General features: G+C 35.6%; 1 protein-coding gene across 9 annotated transcripts in view; it reads left to right on the top strand.

Annotated features, from left to right (window-relative positions):
* Positions 1 to 22824, top strand: part of MYO9A (myosin IXA) — a 290265-nt gene that overhangs the window by 256855 nt on the left and 10586 nt on the right. For all 9 annotated transcript variants that reach the window (XM_054562050.1, XM_054562278.1, XM_054561989.1 and 6 more), the window contains 5 exons: positions 401 to 593; positions 2397 to 2525; positions 3279 to 3384; positions 3990 to 4121; positions 4869 to 4992. In XM_054562050.1, coding sequence (XP_054418025.1) covers positions 401 to 593; positions 2397 to 2525; positions 3279 to 3384; positions 3990 to 4121; positions 4869 to 4992 — 684 coding nt within the window. The remainder of the gene's footprint in view (positions 1 to 400; positions 594 to 2396; positions 2526 to 3278; positions 3385 to 3989; positions 4122 to 4868; positions 4993 to 22824) is intronic.

Raw genomic sequence — 22824 nt, 5'->3', positions numbered from 1 at the left:
CATTCTTAGGCTTCAGAAATTACTGACAATTCTAACTCAAATCAGTAGATTTTCTAATGGTACCTGTTAAATGTTTAGAATACATTTAAATCCCTTCCCTGTTGCCCACATGCCATCTTTACATGAAGAGATTTTTAACAGGAAGGGAAACAGCAACCTGTTGCCACTCCCTTCATTCTTTACCCCATCCTTTTTGGGGGATACACCTAGTAGGAAAGGGTGGAAGCTAATATCTCACTTATTTATACTGTCAGCTTTAACCATGATTCCCTTTCCTCCTAACTCGTAATTATGCTCATAAAACTTCAAGGAAATAAAAAGTGCCTCCTCATCAGGAATTGGTGAAACATGTTTAAAGGTATTTGAATGTATTTGAAAACAAAAATTATCTTCCATTTAGTATGATCCAGAGCTATCATCTCGACAGTTTGGTGTTGAACTGTCCCGTTTGACTAGTGAAGACCGAACTGTTCCTTTAGTGGTGGAAAAGCTCATAAACTACATTGAAATGCATGGACTGTACACAGAAGGTATTTACCGAAAGTCTGGTTCAACTAATAAAATTAAAGAGCTTCGACAAGGTCTGGATACAGGTAAGATGGTGCCCTCCAAATCAAGACCAAATATTTTTATTTAAATAGATCATTTTGTGCTCTTAGAGTTTTCATTACATGCTGATCATTTTTTTGTAGCCGGAAGAATGTAGTTTTTTTTCTGTGGTGCTTGTTTATCATTTTGTGGCTTTCTAAAGCAACTTATTTTTATGTGGTCAATTCAGCAAACATATATTGAGTGTATCATTGATACAAAGCATTATAATAATGGTACCTCAGACCTATTTAATCTTCTCAACAATATAGTAGGATCATATCTGTATGATATCTGTAATTTGCAAAGGAAAAATTTATATTCAGGAAATTTAAATAATGAGCTGTTGATGATGATGCAGGGCACTGAGTTAATGTTTTTATAATAATCTTCTCAACAGTCCTATTAATTAGTGATTATTATCCCTATTTACAGATAAAGAGGTTTATAGAGGATCTTGTCCAAAGACTCATCACCAATAAGTGACCAAACTAGAACTTAACCCACATCTTCTGAATTCATAATCTAAGCTATAGCCTGTTAGTCTCTGTTATTCTGACTCCTAGTGCTGTTTCCAGTGCATCTTCCTGCCGTCCTACATTGATGACATAATTATTTGAAGTGATAATTAGTTGGTTGAACATGCATCTGTATATAGCTCTAGCCACCGCCCTGGAATATATCCATGGGTTTGACTTTGGTTTCGTTCTCAACCTGTACTCTTTACCACTCTTGGGAAGGAATAGGTTTTTTTTTTTTTTTTTTTTTTTTGAGTTTATTTATTAGTTTTAGAGAGAGGGAAAGGGCGGGAGAAAGAGAAGGAGAGAAACAGTGACGTGAGAAACATTGATTGGTTACCTCTCATATGCGCTCTGATTGGGCCAAACCTGCAACTAGGCATGTGCCCTGACCAGGAATCAAATTGGCAACCTTTGGCTTTGTGGGGTGGCATTCAACCAACTGAGCCACACTGGTCAGGGTGGAATGGGTCTTTTTGAAACACATTTCTGTACAAAGCCAGTGTATGCATAGCCAAAAACGTACCCACATACTCTTACTTTCTAGTTTTTTTTTTAAATGAACAAATCAGTGAAAAATAAATCAGTAAGGAAATAATAGAAGATGCCTAAGAAAACTCAAGCAGGAAGTTCTACCTGCAGAAACTTGGCCTGTTCCAGTTTAAAGGCAATTGCCATTTTGTGTCTTGTACCTTGAGTCAGCACAAGTGAAAAGTCAGTCATTCTGTATCCTCCCAATCATCTCATCAATAAACCTCCTCTGTGTAAACTCCATAGGGAGTTTAAAAGTAAAACAATAAAGGTGTTTCTTTTACATTTCCTAAACTCAATTATTACCTTCCTTTCATCTCTAAGAATGACTTAAAGTCAGCTTTACTTTAGAAAATGTCCTCTGGGCTTTTTCACCATTTGTCATCTAAAGCATTGTCAAAGTGTGGTTCAGGACTAATCCATAGCAAGGTAAGTACAGAAGGTGAAAGCAAGCATTTAGAAACTGTTAGAGCAGTTTAACAGTGCTTTGACATGAAAACGTGATCTTTTATTTTATACATGGATCAATCTATAACAGATTTGGAAGATAAACAAAAAAAACCAAAAACTGTTCCTTTACTGCACTGAAACATTTAGAAGCACTGTTCTAAACCATGGGATTAGATTATAGAAGATCCTAAATTAGTCAGTCTGATTAAGAACATGAAGCCTTCCTTTAGTGATGATAGTTTCTAAAGTGAATCATTAGAATCTGTTCGCATATTTTGTCTTTGTTATCTAACCCTTGTTTATAAATAGATGCTGAGAGTGTAAACCTAGATGACTATAACATACATGTCATTGCAAGTGTATTCAAACAATGGCTTCGTGATTTGCCCAATCCACTCATGACCTTTGAGCTCTATGAGGAATTTCTTCGAGCTATGGGTAAGTATGGCTTCCTGGATTTGAGGGAAGGCCTACACTTGGGACAGGAATGCCATCTTCATTATCAATTATTTAGCCATCCTCTAGTGGTTTAGTCAATATAGATCAAAAAGTAAACTTCTGATAATTAATATAAAACTATCAGTAAACATTGACTTTTTTAGAGACTCATTAAAATGTCAGTATCCTAAAAAGTTTTCTGAGTAAGTCACTTACTTAGTTACTTATTAAATGGGATATTTAAGGGTTGGCTTATCATTTAAATTGTGAATCTAGGCAAGAATTCTTTGTAGAGCTGGCTGTCTATTTTATGCCAGGCCTAACAGGTAGTAGGGTTTATTTTTTCAGTGCTGTAGGTGCGTAGTCTATGGATGAAGGCCTAGAAGAATATAGGCCTTGAGGCATGCTTCTCAGAGTCCCATAAGACTGATTAATAAATTATATAGCAGTTGATTAATTTTAATGGGGGATCACCAAATGCCACCAAATGCTTGAAAAACTAGAGTATCTCTTTCCCCTTGCTGTAATCCAGGATTACTGGAATATAGATTAAAATGCAGGAGACTCCTTAGTGAGCATAGAACTCAGGCAATGAAAGATTAGTAGTAACTGTGAGCTACCTGCCACACAGGTACAGTTGTATCTCCCAAAACTGTGGAACCAGTCTCCCATGCTACCTAGTGTCTGTCCAATAGGAACATGTAGAATATAAGAAGGATAGCCAGTCTTACTTGCTGCTATTACTGTTTTTAGGTCTTCAGGAGAGGAAAGAGACAATCCGTGGTGTATACTCTGTGATTGACCAGCTCTCCCGAACTCATCTGAATACACTGGAACGCCTCATCTTTCATTTAGTGAGGTAATTTCAAGAAGCAAGGGAATGTTTAAGTTTCGCTTGGATTCTTCTAAGTAAATGAAGAGCTCCCTCAGGGTGGCACTGTGAAACCTAAACCTATTATTTGAATCCTGAAGTTTGTATATCTGTAGACATAACCTAATTCATAGAAGGTAGGTACAGGTGGTGCTTAGGAATTGACTCACCAAAGGGACTTCAGTAGTCTCTCTTCTCTGAGTGTAAATATCAGCAGTAGTGGGAAGAACACCATGTTTCTTTTTGGATAAATAAGACTCTGAAAATGCATTAAAGTCTCCACTCCGCATGCTTCAGACATGTTCTTCTAGTGATGGTGACCTTGAGCCATAGGTCATAGATTTCCCTTGATAAGCTATCTACTGGCCTACTTTGCTTCAAGGAAAGAACAGAATGAAAGTGTATTTTCCAGAGGCAAAGGAACAGCTTTGGGAAAAGCCTGCAGTGCCTCCCTTCAACTGTTACGAATATCCTTTGTACTATGCATTGGATGTCATACATCTTCCTTTCTCTCATCTCTTCTTCATATCCCCCTACTATTTTCCCTTTTTATCCTTATTTCACTTGGGGTTTTTTGTTTGTTTGTTTCTTAGGATTGCTCTGCAAGAAAACACTAATCGAATGTCTGCTAATGCTTTGGCCATTGTGTTTGCACCCTGCATTCTCCGCTGCCCTGACACCATTGACCCACTACAAAGCGTGCAGGACATCAGTAAGACTACCACGTAAGGCCAGTCATTATCACCTCTAGAAGACCCCAAGAGCTTCTGAGTCAGAGTAGTCACTTTATCATGATATGAAACATAGTGAATGATTTTATAACTCAGATTATTTTTAAAAGATTTCTGGACACCTTGAGGTTTTTTATGCTGGAAATGAAAAAAATTCTTTAGGGTTTGTTCAGCTGAGCATCATTTGTTTTGGGAAAACTTATTTTTAAAATTTGGGTTTTCTTGTGGAATGCTGTGGTTTCTAAATATATTTTAAAATTCCAATTTACCAGATTACATACACTTGTATCTTTCCTTAATCTAATTATGGCTCTGAATCTCTTTGTTCTTAGTACTTAATATTCCTGTATTTCACCTCAGGCTTTTTTTTTTTTTTTTTTTGTGAACCTCTACTTTTCCTTCTGGAGTGGTGGTTCTTAATTTTGATTGCAAAAGGAGCTTTAAAAAAAAAAAAAAATACTGGTGTTTGTGTCCTATCCCCGGAAAGTCTAGTCTGATTTAATCAGGTGTATGGCCTGGGCTTTAGGACTTAAACTGCTCCTCAGATGGGTACTGAAGCGAAGCCAAAGTTCTAAACCATCATTCTAAAACATCTCTGAGCTCGTAAAATAAGGGATGTTGATTTTTCTTTCATTCTCCGACCATGTACCACACACTTACCTGAAAAATGGTCCATGGGTACTACAGTTTATTTGATTTACTTCAGCTCTTAACAGTTTTCTCTCTTTCCTCCTGTTTCAGCTGTGTGGAGCTAATTGTTGTGGAACAAATGAATAAATATAAGGCTCGTCTCAAAGACATCAGTAGCCTGGAATTTGCTGAGAATAAGGCAAAGACCAGGTTGTCACTGATTCGTAGATCAATGGTAAGATGCACAACATGGAATCATGGGAAAATGGGAGCCTTCCTGGGATTTAAGTGTGTGTTTATGGTGGAGAGAAAGATTATTTTCTGATTCTTTTTCACATGGAACAAGTGAAAAAAAAATCATCAAATCTCAGGGCACTGTGGATGCCTCATGTGTGATTTTTTAGCTCTCTTTATTTGTATATACAGAATATATGTGCAGTTAAAGTTACAGAATTTTAAAAATCAAGTACAGGTATTTGAATAAAATGGTGATGGTTTAATGATATGCCCTGTTTTCTTTTCCTGTCCCTTCTATGAAAACTTAACCTATCTTAACTCTTCTCTACTTCCTTCCACCATCTGGTCCTACCCTCAACCCTGTCCCTTTTGGTGGTCCTGCCAATGTTGATTAGTTTAATCAATTGCAAAGATATTATTCATTAGAAAATGGAATTCCATCTATGAGTCTACTATTATCAAATAAAGATTCTTTAAGGTTTACTGTTAGGTTTTTAAAAAATTTATTTTCTCCATTTGCCCACTTTCCTGTTTAATATTTTCCCTTGTAACCAGTAACCTATATATAGATAATTCCAGTTCTCAATGACCAGTAATCAGTAGGATCTGGGTAACTGGAAAACTACTGTTAAAGTTTAATTACTGCCCATTTGCTACCCTTCCCCTTGATTGTAAAACAAAATTGTAATGATGAACTTCCACTCAGATCTCCAGTAAATCTCTAAAGAGAAGCAGAGTCCCAGCAATACTTCCTCCATATATTCATAGTTAATATTTAGATTAGTAATAAAGTAACTTAGTTCTTCATTCACTGTTGAATCTTCCTGGCACAAAACAAGTGCTCACCAAATGTTTGTTGATTAAATTAGCAAAGGGTCTTTTCTAAAAACAAATATAAGCATAGGCTTTTATGGCAATAAAGGTTTTAAATAAAACCCATCACAGGACACTATCTAAACCTTTTCCCCAGAATATGAAAAAAAGAAACCCATTTAAAAGTGAAACTCTTTCTGTGGTATCAATATTCAGGAACTCAGTTCTGAGAGCCCCAATTTAGCAGTGTTCATCCAGGGAGGAAAGGAAGAGACCTTTTACTAAAAAGCTACTTTTCTTTTTTTTTTTAATTGTACTTTTGCCACTACCATTTATTCCCCTTATACTCTCCTCCCCCCTCTGCCCGCAGTCACCACACTGTCGTCCATGTCCATGAGTCCTTATTCCTTTTTGCTTGATCCCTCCACCCCCTAACCACCTCCACCCCACCCCCACCCCGCCCACCTCAATTTTCAAAGCAGGTAGACCAGCTGTGCTTTTTTTTTGCTGATGCCTCAGAATAAGTCCATTGAAAGATTAAACCTTCTCTTTTAATGGGGCAATGACATGTACATTCTAACCTTCTGCTTTCCTTTTCATGCCCTTCCTAATCCAGAAACCTGTACTAATTGCAGTTAGATTTATGAGCATTACCCGCAATTCAGTCTCGGTATGTATTAATATTGCAATGTGTCACAGCCAATTTACATTATTGTCTTTCATCCATCCAGGAGTTGTTCTCCTCTGTCTATCATCCATGCTTATCCATCCTCCGTGTGCAGCCCCAGTTCAGGTCCTCCTTCCTGACTGGCCTTTACTTGCTTTTCTCTTCCTCTCTTTCTTTAGAACCTTCATTTTCCTTCCTTTGAATCATGCAGTTGAACAATCTCCATTTACAATATATTCATTTTTCCTTTGTCAGATAAGCCTCTTTGTGGTTTCTTCTTTGGTTGGATCATTAAAAGGTGAATGTTGAAAGCACTAAGTTATCAAAATAATTTCTGCTTTCTGAGCTTTGTTCTCCTAAGTCTCTTTCACTTTATTCCTTGAAATACATATTGCTACTTCCAACATCTTCCATTATTAGTAATGCTTATATGTCCATTCATACTGTGACTTTGGTGGTATCTTTCCAGATATAGGATGGCTGTTATCCACTTAATATTTTTCAGACAGAGCAGTAAATAGTAATGAACAAATGGATGGACTCTTTCTAGACTTAAGTATCATAATATAAGAGAGCTCATACCAGGATTTCATTAATTATACAAAAAATAAATGGAGAGCTGGAATTCCTATATATAGGAAAACTAATTTCAGAGACTATTATGTGTAACCAGTCCTTTGAAGATCTCAACTTTGCTAGTATAAAAATACATATCAGTTTTACTTTTTATCTAGTAACTACCTTTTAACTCTACCATGCCAAACTCTTCTTTCCTACCTTAATAACACCTTGTCACTATTCCATAATATTCAAATTCTCTAGTCTCATTATAGTATTTAAAAATTAGACAGTTCTTTTCATATTATAATTTCAGTCACAGGCTTGATGTAGTGCTCTTATCACTTTATCCCAGGACAAACCTTAATGTGGGGCTGAAAACTTTGGGGTGGGCACTTGGGGTTGTTTTGGTCACACACTTCTGCCATCTCCCTGTCTTATGCTTTGTCTTTCTCTGCTGTTGAAGCTGGAAGGAGTGATAGAGGAGGCAGAATTCTGCACGATATCCTAGCGTTGAGATGGCAGTCCTCTGTCTTTGTTGTTGAACAGTAATCTGCAGCTTATTGTCAACAGGCTAAATAAAGATAAATGGTGGCTCCAATTTACTCTGCTGACAGTGAGCTCAATCCTATCCCATTTCCATAGGCATTGGCCATCCCTTGCAAGATCTGGTAACATCTTCTGGCTAAACTTGACTGATGGCATTCACACCATGTGACTCTGCTTTTTTCTTTTTTTCTTTTTTCTTTTTTTTTTTGGCAAGACTTTATCCAATCAAATCTACCCCCCATGGCCAATTCTAGGGCCCACAAGCACATTGGGGGAAAAGGTTACATTTTTTTTATACCTGTTGGGAACCAGTGACTCAAGGTGGGCATTAGCCTTGCCTACCCTTCTACCTGATGTTTCTTTACCATGCTATCCATTTCTCTTTTCCCCTCTGCATATAATGGGGGAAATCAGTAAATCTTTTGCCTGTACTTATATTAAAAACCAAATAGGGAATGAAATACCCATATGCCTCTCTTTTAAATGACCTCAAACTTTGATTCATATCCTCTGGGATCAAGTATGACAACTGCCTTTTTCCCCAAAAAAGGGGGTGGAATATCCTCTTTTCATAAACTCTCTGTTCCCCTCAAAGTCCAATAAACCCCTCTTTCTTTTCAGCCTTTTTAGAGTCATATTGAGGGATGGTATTACAATATTGACAATAGGGCTAGTTCAATAAACCAGTGTCTCTCAGTAAGCCCTAAGAGAAGAGGCTGGTACCAACTACTGTTGACTTCTTGAAGCTAGGAGAAGAATTACTCAATTATCCTCAGCTTTTGATTTTAGCCACAATTTTGAAACAAGGAGAAAAATTTCACTTAACTTCCTTTTGCATATGCTTTTAGCTGTAGAAAAGACTTTGGGCCCAGGCAAGAATAAGACCATGTTTAGGACATATTTGGTATTCTGTAAGCATCTATGAAATTGAATCTAAGAATTGAATGTAGAAGGGATAGTAGATAGTGTTAAGGATATTGACTGAAAATAGACTACTAATCAAAGTTAATAATCTTCATGTATTCATAGACTTAAAAAATGCTATTTCATATACAATAATGACTTCTCTGAAATGCAGAGTGAACTGCATTTATAAAAAATGTTTTATTATTGCTACTGTGAAAAGTCATTTGAGTTGGGTGTTGAAAGATGTGTAGTAATTTAACAAATGGAGGAAGAAAAAGGGGGGAAGACAATTCCAGAGGCAAGGAAGCATGAAACAGCAATCTATGAATATTCACTACCTTGTATAGCTAGAGCAGGTGTGGGAGTGGCAGAATAATTTGGAAAGGTAGATTAGAACCAGGTGGGCAAAATTAAGACTTTTGAATTTTCTTCTTTGAAGTATTTGGGAGCTATAGAAAGGTTTTTGAAGAAGGGAATATCACCATCAATGTGTCTTGAAGATAACTGGTAGCATTCTGAAAAATAATGATTAGGGATGGGCAAGACTGACAGCTACATATCATTTAGGAGGCTTTTGACTTGTAAACATACTTGCCATCTAAAATAGGTTGAATCCTGATCATTTCATTTTGAAATGATTTTGAAAATACAGATGAACCTTGAACAACATGAATTTGAACTGCATGGGGTGGGGGGGCAACTTATAAGTTGTTTTTTTATCAATAAATATTCAGTCAGTCCTCCATCTCACCAGGTTGGGAGTCCATGCATGTGGAGGACTGATGGCATGCATTATTCAATGCCATTTTATACACGGGACTTGAGCATCCATTGATATGGGGCAGGAGGTCCAGGAACCAATCCCTCATGGATGCGGAGGGAAAAATGTATAAAGTTTTGGAGGAGTCAAAAGTTATATATGGATTTTTGACTGAGTGGGTGATTGCTGTCCCTAACCCCCATGTTGTTCAAGGGTCAGCTGTATCTGTTTCTCCTACCATGTGGAAAGAATAATTAGATTTATGGTACATAATCTTGGCTAGGCGATTCTCAGACTAAGACTGAAGAATGTGATATAATTATGGTCTATCAAGTTATACAGTTTCTGTAACAAATCTTTTTTGTTACTTATTTCTGCTATAATTCCAAGCATAAATATTGATTTAGCACTAGTTAAGCTAATATAATATGAAGAATATAATTTGAAATAAAGTTTACTAATATGTAAAACCCTCACAAATTATCCTCTTAAAAGATGTTATACACAAAGGTTTTCATAGCCAGATAAATTTGGGATATAATGTGCAACACTTCCAAGACTTTGATGTAGTGCTTTTTTCATAATATATCTAGTTAAACAAGGGCTCTAAGAAAGAATTTTAAAACAACATTCTTATTTTTTTTAATAATATCAGTTGCTGCATTTACTTAGATTGGAATTTTAAAATTGCTTTAAGCCTTTTCAAGGTTTCCCATTGTACTTGTAGTGCTTGGCAGTGTTAATTAATTTTGTATATTCTAAACTTACTAAAGAACTTCCTCCACGTCTCTGTTAAAAATTTGCAGACTTGCATTTCTCTATTAATGTGGATAAGTAGATCTGTGGGGTTAAGCTTTGAAATTTATACTAAAAGAAGCAAGAAGTGCCATCTCCAAAAGTTAAGTATTAATAATTTGAAAGCCAGCAATCAATTGAAAAGTAGCAGCCCTAAGGAACTCCAAAGCAAAGAGATATTTTAAGTGTGGCCCTAGATTTAATTGACTTTAGCAAAGGATCCAGACATTTTCTTTTCTTTTCTTCTTTTCTTTTTTTTTTTTTAGATTGTTAAATATCCTCACCAGAGGATATATTTATTGATTTTATTGAGAGAGAAAGAGAAATATTGATCTGTTGCCTCTCATATGCACCCCAACCCTGGATCAAACCCACAACCTTCTTGTTTTTCTTTTTTTTTTTTAATTCAGATTATTCCTTTTTTTTTTTTTTAAGATTATTTATTTTTAGAGAGAGGGGAAGGGAGGGAGAAAGATAGGTAGAGAAACATCAGTGTGTGGTTGCCTCTCACGTGCTCCCTACTGGGGGCCTGGCCTGCAACCCAGGCATGTGCCCTGACTGGGAATCGACCCTGTGACCCTTTGGTTCACAAGCTGGCACTCAATCCACTGAGCCACGTCAGCCAGGGCTATTTTTTTTGTTGTTGTTGTTTAAATATATGAGACAACACTCTTACCAACTGAACCACATGACCAGGGTTGCCATTTTCTTATGTATATGATGTACATGATATCTAAGTCTAATAGTCACATTCAAGTGACTTGACATAATAAGAATCAGATTCAGAGAATGAAGATTTTCTCAGGATATAGAATTATCAGTTACTGAACTTTCTCATATAATACATATTGTCTTTTAAAATTAGCCATTTGATAAATTTAAGATCTTATATTTCTACATAAAATGGTATAGAGGCATTCTTACCATTGCTGATACTGCTAGTCATGTAAACAGCCAGCTTTCTAGATCCTTCCTTACCAGGAAAGCAGACGCCTCAGGATATGGTCCTGATAATTCAGTTCCTTGCTTCCTCTTTTTGTATTTTTATAGTAACTTTTTAAAAAAGATATAATTGACATATAACATTGTACTAGTTAAAGGTATACAACATAATGATTTGATATATGTATATGTTGTGAAATGATTATCACAATCAGTTTAGTTAACATCTATCACTTCATATAGTTGTAATTTTTTTTTTCTTGTGATGAGAACCGGTAGTGTTTTCTTTGGTAACACTGCAACCAGAAGACTCCTACTGTTTTTCCCTAACTCCCTTCCAGAGATCATTATGGTGTTCAGAAGGCATTACTTAGAAGTGTACGTGCAGGATTATGCAAGGGCCAGTGCTGAGGAGGAATAGGCAAAAGGAGAACAATATTTGGGTTCTTTTTTTGATAAAGAAGCACCTCTTTCAAAGCCTTGGAATCTTTTTCTCTCAGACGGTGGCACACAGAAAGAAATTATATAGGGAATTCTTGTGTGGATGAGAGAGGAAGAACTACAGTAATATCTGGCAAAAGAACCTGACTCTTTGCGGGAGGCCTGCTAAGTAGGCTTGGGGGAATAAAAGGCAGAATGGACGAAGAGACAATAATATAAGGATTACTATGGTCTTGAGATGATAGGATTATATATAAGAGAAGAGAAGTTAAAGAGTTCACAAGGAGAGATCTAGAGGGGCTATATGTTTACAGAATAAAAAGTACAGAGTACTAGACAAGAATGAATTATGTCGGCCCCTTATGTAATTTTTGCTGCTGGAAGTTACCTACAGGTCTATCATTTTCTAAAAATGTCTCACTTCACTCATATCTCCTTTTTAAAAAAATTCAGATCTAAAGCTTCATACTACTTTTTTTTTTGTTGTGGGTAACATAGTAACATACTTAGTGCTTTTAAGGAGATTTTTCTGATTTCTCACAGGACTTGAAAGATAAACTATTTTACATTTATCAGTTACTGAACTTCTTTCTCATATAATACAAATATTGTCTTTTAAAATTAGTCATTTGATAAAGTTAAGATCATATATTTCTACATAAAAGATACATTCACATACTAGTTTCATATTCATTGTAGAAAATTTTGAACAATAAAGTGTAAAAGGCAAGAAGAAAATCACCATTGTCTATTAATATTTTTGAATATTTATATTTTCCTTGAAATTTTTCCTTCTATGTGTTTTTTGTTTGTTTGTTTGCTTATTAATTAAAATTGTCACCTGAGGATACACAGAGAGAAAGAGAAAGAGAAATATCAGTGTGACAGAGAAACATCAATTGGCTGCCCCCCCATACACACCCGCATGGGGAGGGAATCTGCAGCATTTTGGTGTATGGGATGATGCTCCATCCAACTGACCCACCAGGCCTTCCACCTTATATATGTTTAATGAAGTTATGACAGTACTATGGTATTCATAGTTTTATATTTCTTGTATTATTTTTGGCAAATTTTTGGAGATAAAACAAACTCAATTTAGTATCATAAATACATTTAATATTTTTAAACTTTTACAGTTTTACTAAGTAAAAGTGAGATCACTTTTAATATATGTTTCTTAAAGATACTTCTCTGTAGACTGCACCTGCACCTTAGATACATCTTTTTTCTTTCATGCTCTCAGTTTCATTTATTCTCATTCCTTTCCCTCAACCCCCAACAAAAAAGGCCATGTTTCAGATACTGTGCTAGCTGCTGAAGGAATAGAAATAACAAGATCTCTGCCTTAGATAAATTAACAGTCTTGTAAACAAAGATGTAAATCATCGTAGTTCATTTTACTAATCTTACCTTGTCTGTGCAAAAGCAATGTGCTGTCCAACCTTTTGGCGTCTCTGGGCCACACAGGAAGAAGAGTTGTCTTGGGCCACACATTAAATACACAAACACTAATGAACACTGATGAGAAAAAAAAAAGGTTTTGAGTAAATTTACGATTTTGTGTTGGGCCGCATGCATAGACATCCTGAGTCGCATGTGGCATGTGGTCCGAAGGATGGACACCCAGGGGAGAGCTGGGTGACTAGTACTACCTGAAAAAATTGAATAGACTTCAATGGCTAGAATATAAGATTTTTTGGTAAGAATGAAGGAAGGAAAGATTGATAGTAAGCTTTTGGGTTCTTAAAATCCAGGACAAGTAGATCAGATTTGATCCTTTTAGGCCCTGAGAAGACGCCGTCAAAGGTTTTTAAGCCAGGGAATAATACTACCAAACCTTTCACCGTCACCAAAGTCTTCCAGGCCTTTACAGAAAAACAATGGGTTTACTCAAGTGGTAGCTCCCAGAATGTGACTATTAGGTGTACATGGGATAGCTTAAGGTCGTTAGCTATTTTCATGATAATCCTACCTAAGAAAACACCCCAGTACTCATTGGCTTAATGCAGTAATCATGTATTTATCACTTATACGTGTGTGAGGTGGCTGGGGTTCAGCTGATTTAGGGTGAGCTACAGGTTGGATCCAGCTCTGTTCTGAACATATCTTATTATTCTTGAAACAGTGAACTATCTGGGATTTAATTTTCTCATGGCAGTGTTTGCATCACATGAATTGTTACGCTCAACTGTGCATGCTTCTGCTCCCATAATGTCTGATAATATCCAACTGGCCATAAGCAATCACATGATCAAAGCCCAAATCAAGGAGTGAAGAATATACTTAATTTACCTCAAGGCCATGGCAAGCATGTCAATTTATAATTCTATTACAGAAGATGGAGAAGTGGAACCAGTTATTTAGTTTATCATAATCTTTGCTCTATCTGACAATGCCAGGAAGATAGCTCAGGAAAATTCTTATATACAGAGAAAACAGAGAGTTTTTTCCTCATGCATCCCCATAACAACTTAGTTCTTTCTCCCACTTTATGTGCCTGCTCATCCTCTGCTCATATTCCAAAGCTGAGTTGCCTTCTCCCTCATAGAATGTTGACCTTGTAGATGAAAAGACCCTCTGTTCTTTTATTAAAAGGGATCAACTCATAACTCTTTTAAAGATGCCAGTAAGAGATTCAGACTCATTCCTGCTAAAACAGACTTAGGGAGCTATGTGGTATCTCTAGTGAAAGAGGTTGTCCATACACTTTTGATCTCGTCAGTCACATAATTGGAATGCTCTTTGGGCCTATACCCAAAATCAACAATTTTTAGTTTCTAAAATGTTAGTTGCAATATAGACTGTGAAGCTACGATATATCAATTAACATTTCATATTCTGTGACATTAAAATCTATTGATTATTTCAGACTGAATAGTTTTTTGTTTTTTTTTTAACTCATGTATGGCCTTGTAATGTCTTGGGGGATCATTTGGAAAATACTGGTTCACTGAATTTTGCAGATCTTTCAAATGTTTCATTACACAATATCAAAAATCACATTTGTTTAATATCACTGCCAGTCTTTTCAGAAAATCTTTTTAAGTATTGGGAAGTTGTCAAACTCATGGGGGCAGTTACAAGTTTTCCAAAATTCTAATATTTGTTCAGAAACTTGAAATTTTGTCATTGACAACAAATACGATCATATATTTATTTCATTTAAAATGATGAGCCCCCTTCATAAATTTTTAAAGACAATGTCTGCTGCATACCCAAGTCTGAGTAATCATACTTTGTCGATTATTGTAAGTAGCATTTCATGAATAAAGCAGTTAATTCAGCTTACATTTCAAACAGTTACACACATACTTTTTCTTAAGATAACCAATCTGTGACAACATTCTGTTATGTATAAAACATCTAATTTTATCATACAGAAAATAAAAATAGTGAACTCAGGGGTTAAGAATAAAATTAATTTATACTGCTTGATAGAAGACAGGAAATGAAATTGACCTTTTATAACTATGCATGATAGCAAAGAATACAATGATTACCAGTGTAGTTTGTTACCACTGCCTTGATTTATGCAAAGATGCCAACAGTTTGTACAGTTAGTGTGGTGTCAAGTGGAAGGGCACCGAGCATCTTAGTATCATTATAAAAATAATTTTGACATCTCCATAGGCTTGGAGACATCCCCTGATTTCTTCCAGGGATCCATGGACTACACTTTGAGAACCACTGCTCTTACAGTACATACAATACTGTCGGCTCACTGCATTACATAGAAATACTTTGTGAGGATAATTCCTTTTCATATATAAGTAGTAAATACAAGAAATGAAAATGTCTAAAGTGTTTACTAATCCTCATTATCTGGTGAATCATAACTACAAGTATTGGGATTTTGAACAAGCCTGGTTTCCTAATTATAACATGTAAACAGCCAGCTTTCTAGATCCTTCCTTACCACGAAAGCAGACACCTCAGGATATGGTCTGATAATTCAGTTCCTTGCTTCCTCTTTTTGTGTTAACAGAAGACACTCATGGTGATAGTCCATCTTGGTCCAAAATGCTGGTTTGGAGTGTGGTTTCTTTATTTAGGAGTCTGAGATTTGTGCTTTAGTGAGCTATATACAGGCCTATCTAGGTGGTGCACAGTTTCTCCTTATATATTCAACCCATGGACAAACCCCAATTATATATACTTCTCTTGGATCTTCATAAAGTATCATGACTCCCTGGCAAGGATAATAGATATCTTTCCCATATAGTCATAAGGTTTTTTAAGGGCTGTGCAATCCACTCCCTAATCATTACTACAAGTATCTCTCCAAGTTCATCTATCTTCAACTCTTTGGCCTTAATTTGACTCATAGTATTGAATTTCTTTGTGTCCCATCCACCGTGCCTTGCTGTCCCTTGCTGCATCTTTTCTCCATCATGGGCCTTATAACATTTTTCTGAGAAATCAAAACTCTCCTGGTGGCTTTATTCCTTTTAACACTTTGATGTACCTTCTATGTGTTTCTTTTATTACTTCTTTAAGCTGTAGGAGAAAATGGAAAATGTTGAGCTCAACTGAGGATTACCTCAAAGAGGGTATCTTCACTTAGATCGTCCACATTAAAACATTTCGTTGCCTATACTTTTGTTATAGTAGGTAAGCATAATACAGACTGGTCTCACAGAATAATAGAGAAGCCTATAAAGGACTGGTCTCATAGAAATCTGACCCAATCAAATAATTAAGAATCGCTTTCAGAATATCATTCTTAGAAAAAGTAGATAGTGCAATAATATACAGACCTCCTCAAACAAAGGATGGCAAATGTACACGTTTAGATAGCTGAATTTGTGGGTTTTAGAAAGGATATTCTGAAAGGAGGAACAGAGGAATCAGACAGTGAGTACTAAGGAAGAAGTACTTGATTCTGTCAGGGGTACTGGGAGAGGCTTTAGAAGAGGTCACATGAGTGCTAGATCTTAAGGGATGAGTCTGAACTAACCAGATAGAGAAAGGTATGTTGGTACAAAGCATATAGGGTTTAATTCTGGAAAAAACTATGTAATTAAGAATTTCTAGAAACTTGAGTATGTAATTGTACAAAAGGGCAGCCTTAAGATAAAACAGAAATAGGCTTTGTTCTGAAGCATATTGAGACATAAGCACTATGGAGCCATGAGAATGAGCCAGGACTCACGAGATCTGATAGTTACCTGTTAAAGTGAAATAGGAATTTTATTTTTAACAGAATTTTCTCATTCTTAGGGAATAATTGATACCTGAAAAAGATTATTTAAAGTTCATGTACTTAAATAACATAATTAATGATTAGTATAATATATATACATGTAATTCTGTACCCCCAAAGAAAAAAATGTATATATACTTTTTTAGATGCCCATGGAATATTCTCAAAAGTCAGGCCACAACGTTTCAATGATATTGGTGGTGGTGTACAACAATTTTTAATCTGGGTGGTGTTGGTTTTATTATTATAGGTGTTTGGTTTTTTATTTTTGAAACTGTACTTACAGTTGTATTATCTTTAACTATAAAATATTTCATAATAGCCCTGGCTGGTATGGCTCAGGTGGTTGGAGCATTGTCTTGTAGCTGAAAGGTTGTGGGTTTGATTCCTGGTCAGATCACATATGTAGGTTGCGGTTCCATCCCCAGTCCCAGCACGTAAGGTCTGGGGGAAAAATTAGGTCAAAACCTCAAAGCCAAAGAGAAAAAATCAAAGCTGAAATTATTGAGTAATTAAAAAATTACAATAAAAACACTATATATTTGAGTCTATGAGATATATAGCTAAAGCAGTTTTCAGAGAAACAAGAAAAATGAAAATAAACATCTAAAGAAGTTAAAAATAGAATAAAATAAACTTGAGAGCAGTAGGGGAGGAAATAATGAAGATACGAGCAGGAAATAAATTAGAAAACAATAAAAAATGGTAAAAGTAATTTTAGAAAGTTGATTTATAAACAAAAATCAAACTATTAACTAATTAAAATGGTATAGGCACAAATTCACAAGTAAGAAATAAGGAAGGAGTTATGATAGATGCCAGTGAAAAATGAGAGCCATAAAAAACTACTGTATTTTTAGTTCTCTGTTGCTATGTAACATTATCCAAAAACCTAATGACTTAAACAACAATACACATTTATTATCTCATAGGTATACTTTTGTGGGGCAGGAATTCAGGAGCAGCTTATCTGTGTGGTTCATGCTATGTCTCTCATGAACTCTGGTTTGAATCCCAGGGCTGCAGTTATGTGAAGGCTTGACCAGGACTGTGGCATTTGCTTTCTTTAAAAAAATTTTTTAAAGCTTATATTCTATTGATTATGCTGTTACAGTTGTCCCAGTTTTTCCTCCTTTGCCCCCCTCCAAGAAGCACCCTCCCCACTCCCTCAGGCAATCTCCACACCATTGGTCATGTCCATGGGTCACACATACAAGTTCTTTGGCTACTCCCTTTTCTTTCCTGTGCTTTACATCCCCATGGCTATTCTGTAAGTACCTATTTGTACTTCCTAATGCTCTCAACTCTTCACCCATTTCCCTACCACCCTTCACATCTGGCAACCATCAAAGCGCTCTCCATATCCATGATTCTGTCTCTGTTCTTCTTCTTTGCTTAGTTTGTTTAAAAGAAAAAAAAAAACTAAACTAAAAAACAAACTAAGCATTTGCTTTCAAGATGTCTTACTCATATTCCTAGCTTATTGGTGCTTGCTTTTGGTAGAACGCCTTAGTTGTTTGTCACATGGACCTCTCCATAGGGCTGCTTGAGTGTCTGAGTGACTTTTTCCAGAGGAAATGGTCCAAGAAAGAGCTAGATGGATGCCCACAATGTATTTTACACCCTAGCCTCAAGTTACACTCTGATTTCTACAATGATCACACAGATCAATCCCGTTCAATGTGGAAGGGATTAAAGAAGGATGTGAATACAAAGAGATGACACTGATCGGGGGCCATCTTGGAGGAGAGCGACTGCAACTTTATTCAACTGTGAAATAAGTTTGAAAATAGAAAGTTTTCTAAGAAAGTACAATTTACCAAAATTGCTTCTAAAAGAAAGGCTATCAATAGACCAATTACTAAAGAGGAGATAAAATTATCTAAGAGTTTCCTTCTATTACAAACACCAGACAGTTTCACGAGGAATTTTATCAACCCTTCCAGAAAAGACAGAAAGGTCTTTTTTTATGAAAAGAGTGTAACATGGATATTCACTCTTTCCCATTCCCCCCAAAAAATGATTAAAATTGCCACAAAAGTGTTACAGTCAACAGAATACAGGATGGGCTCTGGACTAGACATTTGTGTTTAAATCCCAGCTCCCATTTACTAGTGCTGTGACATGGACTGATCATTTAATCTCCATGCCTCAGTTTTCTCATCTATAAAGTGGGGTTAGCAGTACCACACTCAAAAGATTGAGTTAATATTTTTATTTGTTTGTTTGCTTTTACATTGTAAAGAACTGGTGCTTTCATTCTTCAGAGCCATTGAGAGAATATCTAGTAATTCTTTTCAAAACTTCCACAGAAGTCTCCCCCCACCTCCTATGAGTTAATATTTTTAAAGTCATAAGAACAGCATGTGATACATATCTATGTATATAAATATATATACACACATATATGTGTGTGTGTGTGTCTGTGTGTGTATATGTATCAATAAAAACACTAGATATATAAATTCAGAGCTGTATCTATGAATATTAATCCAAAAATCACTATTCTATAAATGCAGCTCTTTCAGAGTTCTAAAAACTTGTTTTTCTACCCCACCCCAGTTTTATTGAGATATAATTGACATATACCATTATATAAGTTTTAGGTGTACAACATGATGATATACTGTTTGTGTATATTATGAAATAATCACCACAATAAGGTTAGTTGACATCTCTCACCTCACATAGTTACCTTTTTTTGTTTTCGTGGTGTAAACATGTAAGATCTACTCTTTTAGTAACTTCCCAGTATTCAGTATTGTGAACTATGTGGTCAGTATGCTGTACATTGCATCCCCAGAATTTACTCCTCTTATAACTGGAAATTTGTACTTTTTTGACCACTAACATCCATTTCTCCCACCCCCCAGCCCCTGGCAACTACCAATCTACTCTCTGTTTCTCTGGGTTTGGTTAAAAACACGTTTTTTTAAAGAAGGGAATCTCACCTCCTCCCACATTGAAAGAGTAAAATCGAGTGCTAATTTCTTTTTCTGTACAAACTGAAAATAGGTAACTCTCTGTAGGCATGATAATGTCTCAGACTGCTTTGTAACCTTGGCTCTATATCAGAATTATGTGTTATCTTTGGTAGTAGTAATCCACCTTTTCCTAGTAATTTTGTTAAGGTGATGTGATGGAATTGGAAATTTGAATTTAGTATATACTATTAAATCATGTATTAGTGGGATTTTAAACCTAATACTATCAGCATTTGAAAATAATTGGAGTTGATATCCTGATTCTAGGAATGATTTACCTCTAAAGTTTAAGCTGGAAAATCATTGAAATAACGATGCAGAAAAGGATTACCAATATGGCTCTATCAGTTTTTCAGTACTTGCATTAAGAATTAGGTGCAGATTGTTTATAAAGTGTGTGACCAATTAAAACTATTAAAATCCTAATATAATAGAAAAATATACTGTATTATTGGAGTAGAGGAGGTTTTAACTATTATAAAATCAGTTTTTAAAAAATGTATGGGCTCATTAGCATGGATATCAGGTACTATTACATGATAAAAATGACCATAAACAAGGCAAAAATGAAGTGATACACCATAAGAAATATTTATAACTCATATCACAAAGTCTATTGTTTGTGCTAACTACTAAGGAGAAGCCCCTATAAATAAATATGAGAAAGACCAGCTACCTAGTGAGAAATGAACAAAGGGCACTACAAACTACTTCTCAAAGTGTTAACTGCTGACTCTTCATAGGGAGTCCAAGAGGTCAAATTTATTTGTATTGTATTGCCAAGATAATATTTTCTATTTTCACTTTGTTGGCTTTGTGTACTGATGGTACAAAAACAATTATGGGTAAAATCACTGAAAGAATACACAGTAGTCTGAAAAACTCAGTTTTGGGGGATAAAAAACTAATTCATGCTTATTAATGGGAAAGTACAGAAAAGTATAGAGAATAAAGGATATTATTCCTCTCAGGAAACTAGTATTAATAAAAGGATGTATTTTCAGATTTAAAAAAAAATTCTATGGTATACAAGTTTATGTCCAGTTTTTAACACAGTATTATCGTTTTTCCATATTTCTAAAAGCTCTAAGTAATCAACCTCAAAAATTATTTTCTTTAACCTTGTAAGAAAACTCTGGGCTGTAGGGATTTCAGGTTCTCCATCATCTTTGTTTAATGCTGTCTCAAAAAAGCTCAGACCTGTAGAGCTTGTTTGAAATTCTTTAGCTCTGTTAAGTAATTCTTAGCTGACCCATGGTAAAATACAAAGGCCGTTAGGGAGGTGATGGTATGAACACTGAACAAAGGCACCTTTTTAATTGAATATTGGGAAGTATATACTAGGAATAAGCTCAGATATTTTCCAGCTCCCTGAGGCTTTTATGACCCATTAAATATGTTATTCATTTGTATTCATTAAAATAATCAAAATCAAGTGGAATGAAAAGATGTCCTGGAATTTATAATGTGATTCTGACCCATCACAGTGAACTCTTAACACTGTGCCAATACTCTGAACCCATTTTCTGTCTCCATTCTACAGTGCTTTCTTCTGGGTCATCCTTTGTTAAATTTGGAGACTGACCTTGTGTTTTGAGGGCCTTTTTCTTAATATTTTCTTTACTTCTTGTTCTCAGAACTAAAATGAAATAGCAATCTGTAATCCTCTTGATTTTCATCCCATTGCATGTTTTAGAACGCATGCATTTGGAAGAGTTAGCCTGAATGTCCTTAGAACTTGCCCTCCACTTCCACCTCACCACCTAGGCTAGATCAGCAGTGTCTGTTTCTGAGGCAGCATGTCTTCCTTCCTTTTCCCCAAAATCAACTGAGAAATCTGTCAGTTTATTGTCTCATGCTATTCAAAAGATAATAGTATACTTGCATAAATAGCTAAATTTGAAAAGCTTTAAAATACCTTTTTTATTGTGAAATACAACACATACAGAAAAGCACAGAAATATATATAAACATCTTAATGAATTATAAAGTGAACATCCACATACCACTCACAGTCAAGAAACAGACAATTGCCAGCGTTCCCAGAGGCACTCCTTTAGTTCCTTCCCAACCACAATCCCTTTCTCTCCCCCATAGGTGAGCAATAACTTGAGTTTTATGCTAATCACTCTATTTTCTTTGCTGTTTTCCCAGTAAAGTATGTATCTCTGAGTACCTGAGTACTGTAGTGTTATTATGTCTGTTTCTGAACTCTGTATATATGGAATCATATACATGTATTATTTTACATCTGACTTACTTCAATCTTACTGTGCATAAGACTTAACCCATATTGTGTTTAATTGAATTGTAGTTCATTTTCGTTACTGTATAATATTCCAGTGTATATGTATACCACAATTTAACCATTTTCATGTTGGTGGACATTGGCTTATGTTTGGGGGAATTATGAATATTGCTACTGTGAACATTCTAATTCACATATTTTTGATGGGCATGTGCACATATTTTTGTTGGAAATATAGAGGAGTGGAATACTGGGTCCCAGGAAATATGTATCATCAACTTTAGTACCTAAAGTTGTGCTATACTAGTAGTTTATGAGAGTTACCAATTGCTCCACCTCCTCCTCAGCTCTTATACTGCCAGATTTCTTAATTTTAGCCACTCTAATGGTAGGTGATTGTGGTTTTAATTTGCATTTCTGTGCTTTGACTCTAATGTATTTAAGTACCTTTCGTAAGAATATTGGCCATTGAGATATCCTTTTTTGAAGGACCTGCTCAGAGCTCTTGCCCATTTTTCTAATTGGCTTATCTCTTTCTGATCTATAGGAGTTCTTTTTGAATTCTGGATGAAGCCCTTTGTTGGTTACTTCTGTTGCAAATTTCTTCTTCCACTTAAAGGTGTCCTTTGATGAATGAGGAGTTTTTAATTTTAAAGTAGTCTAAATTTTATCAGCCTTTTCCTATAGGCTAGTACATTTTGAGTCATGTTTAAGACATTTTTTTTTTACTACCTGATGTTATGAAGATAATGTTTCTAAAAAGCGCTGTTGTTTTGCCTTTCATATTAGGTATACAGACCAGCTGGAGACAATTTTGGTATATGGTGTAACGTAGCGAGTAGTCTTTATATTTGCACACAGATACGCAGTTTTTCCAGCACCATTTATTTAAAAAGGATTCTTTCCATACTTCCCTGAAGTCTTTTGTTTGTTGTAAATCAAGAGTCTGTATACACATGGA

Source organism: Pteronotus mesoamericanus, unplaced genomic scaffold, assembly GCF_021234165.1.
Source record: "Pteronotus mesoamericanus isolate MK-2021 breed Mesoamerican mustached bat unplaced genomic scaffold, CSHL_Meso_final contig_100, whole genome shotgun sequence".
In the NCBI taxonomy this organism is placed as follows: domain Eukaryota; kingdom Metazoa; phylum Chordata; class Mammalia; order Chiroptera; family Mormoopidae; genus Pteronotus; species Pteronotus mesoamericanus.
The sequence above is the reverse complement of the archived record's forward strand: the minus strand, read 5'-3'. Positions and strand labels throughout refer to the sequence as shown.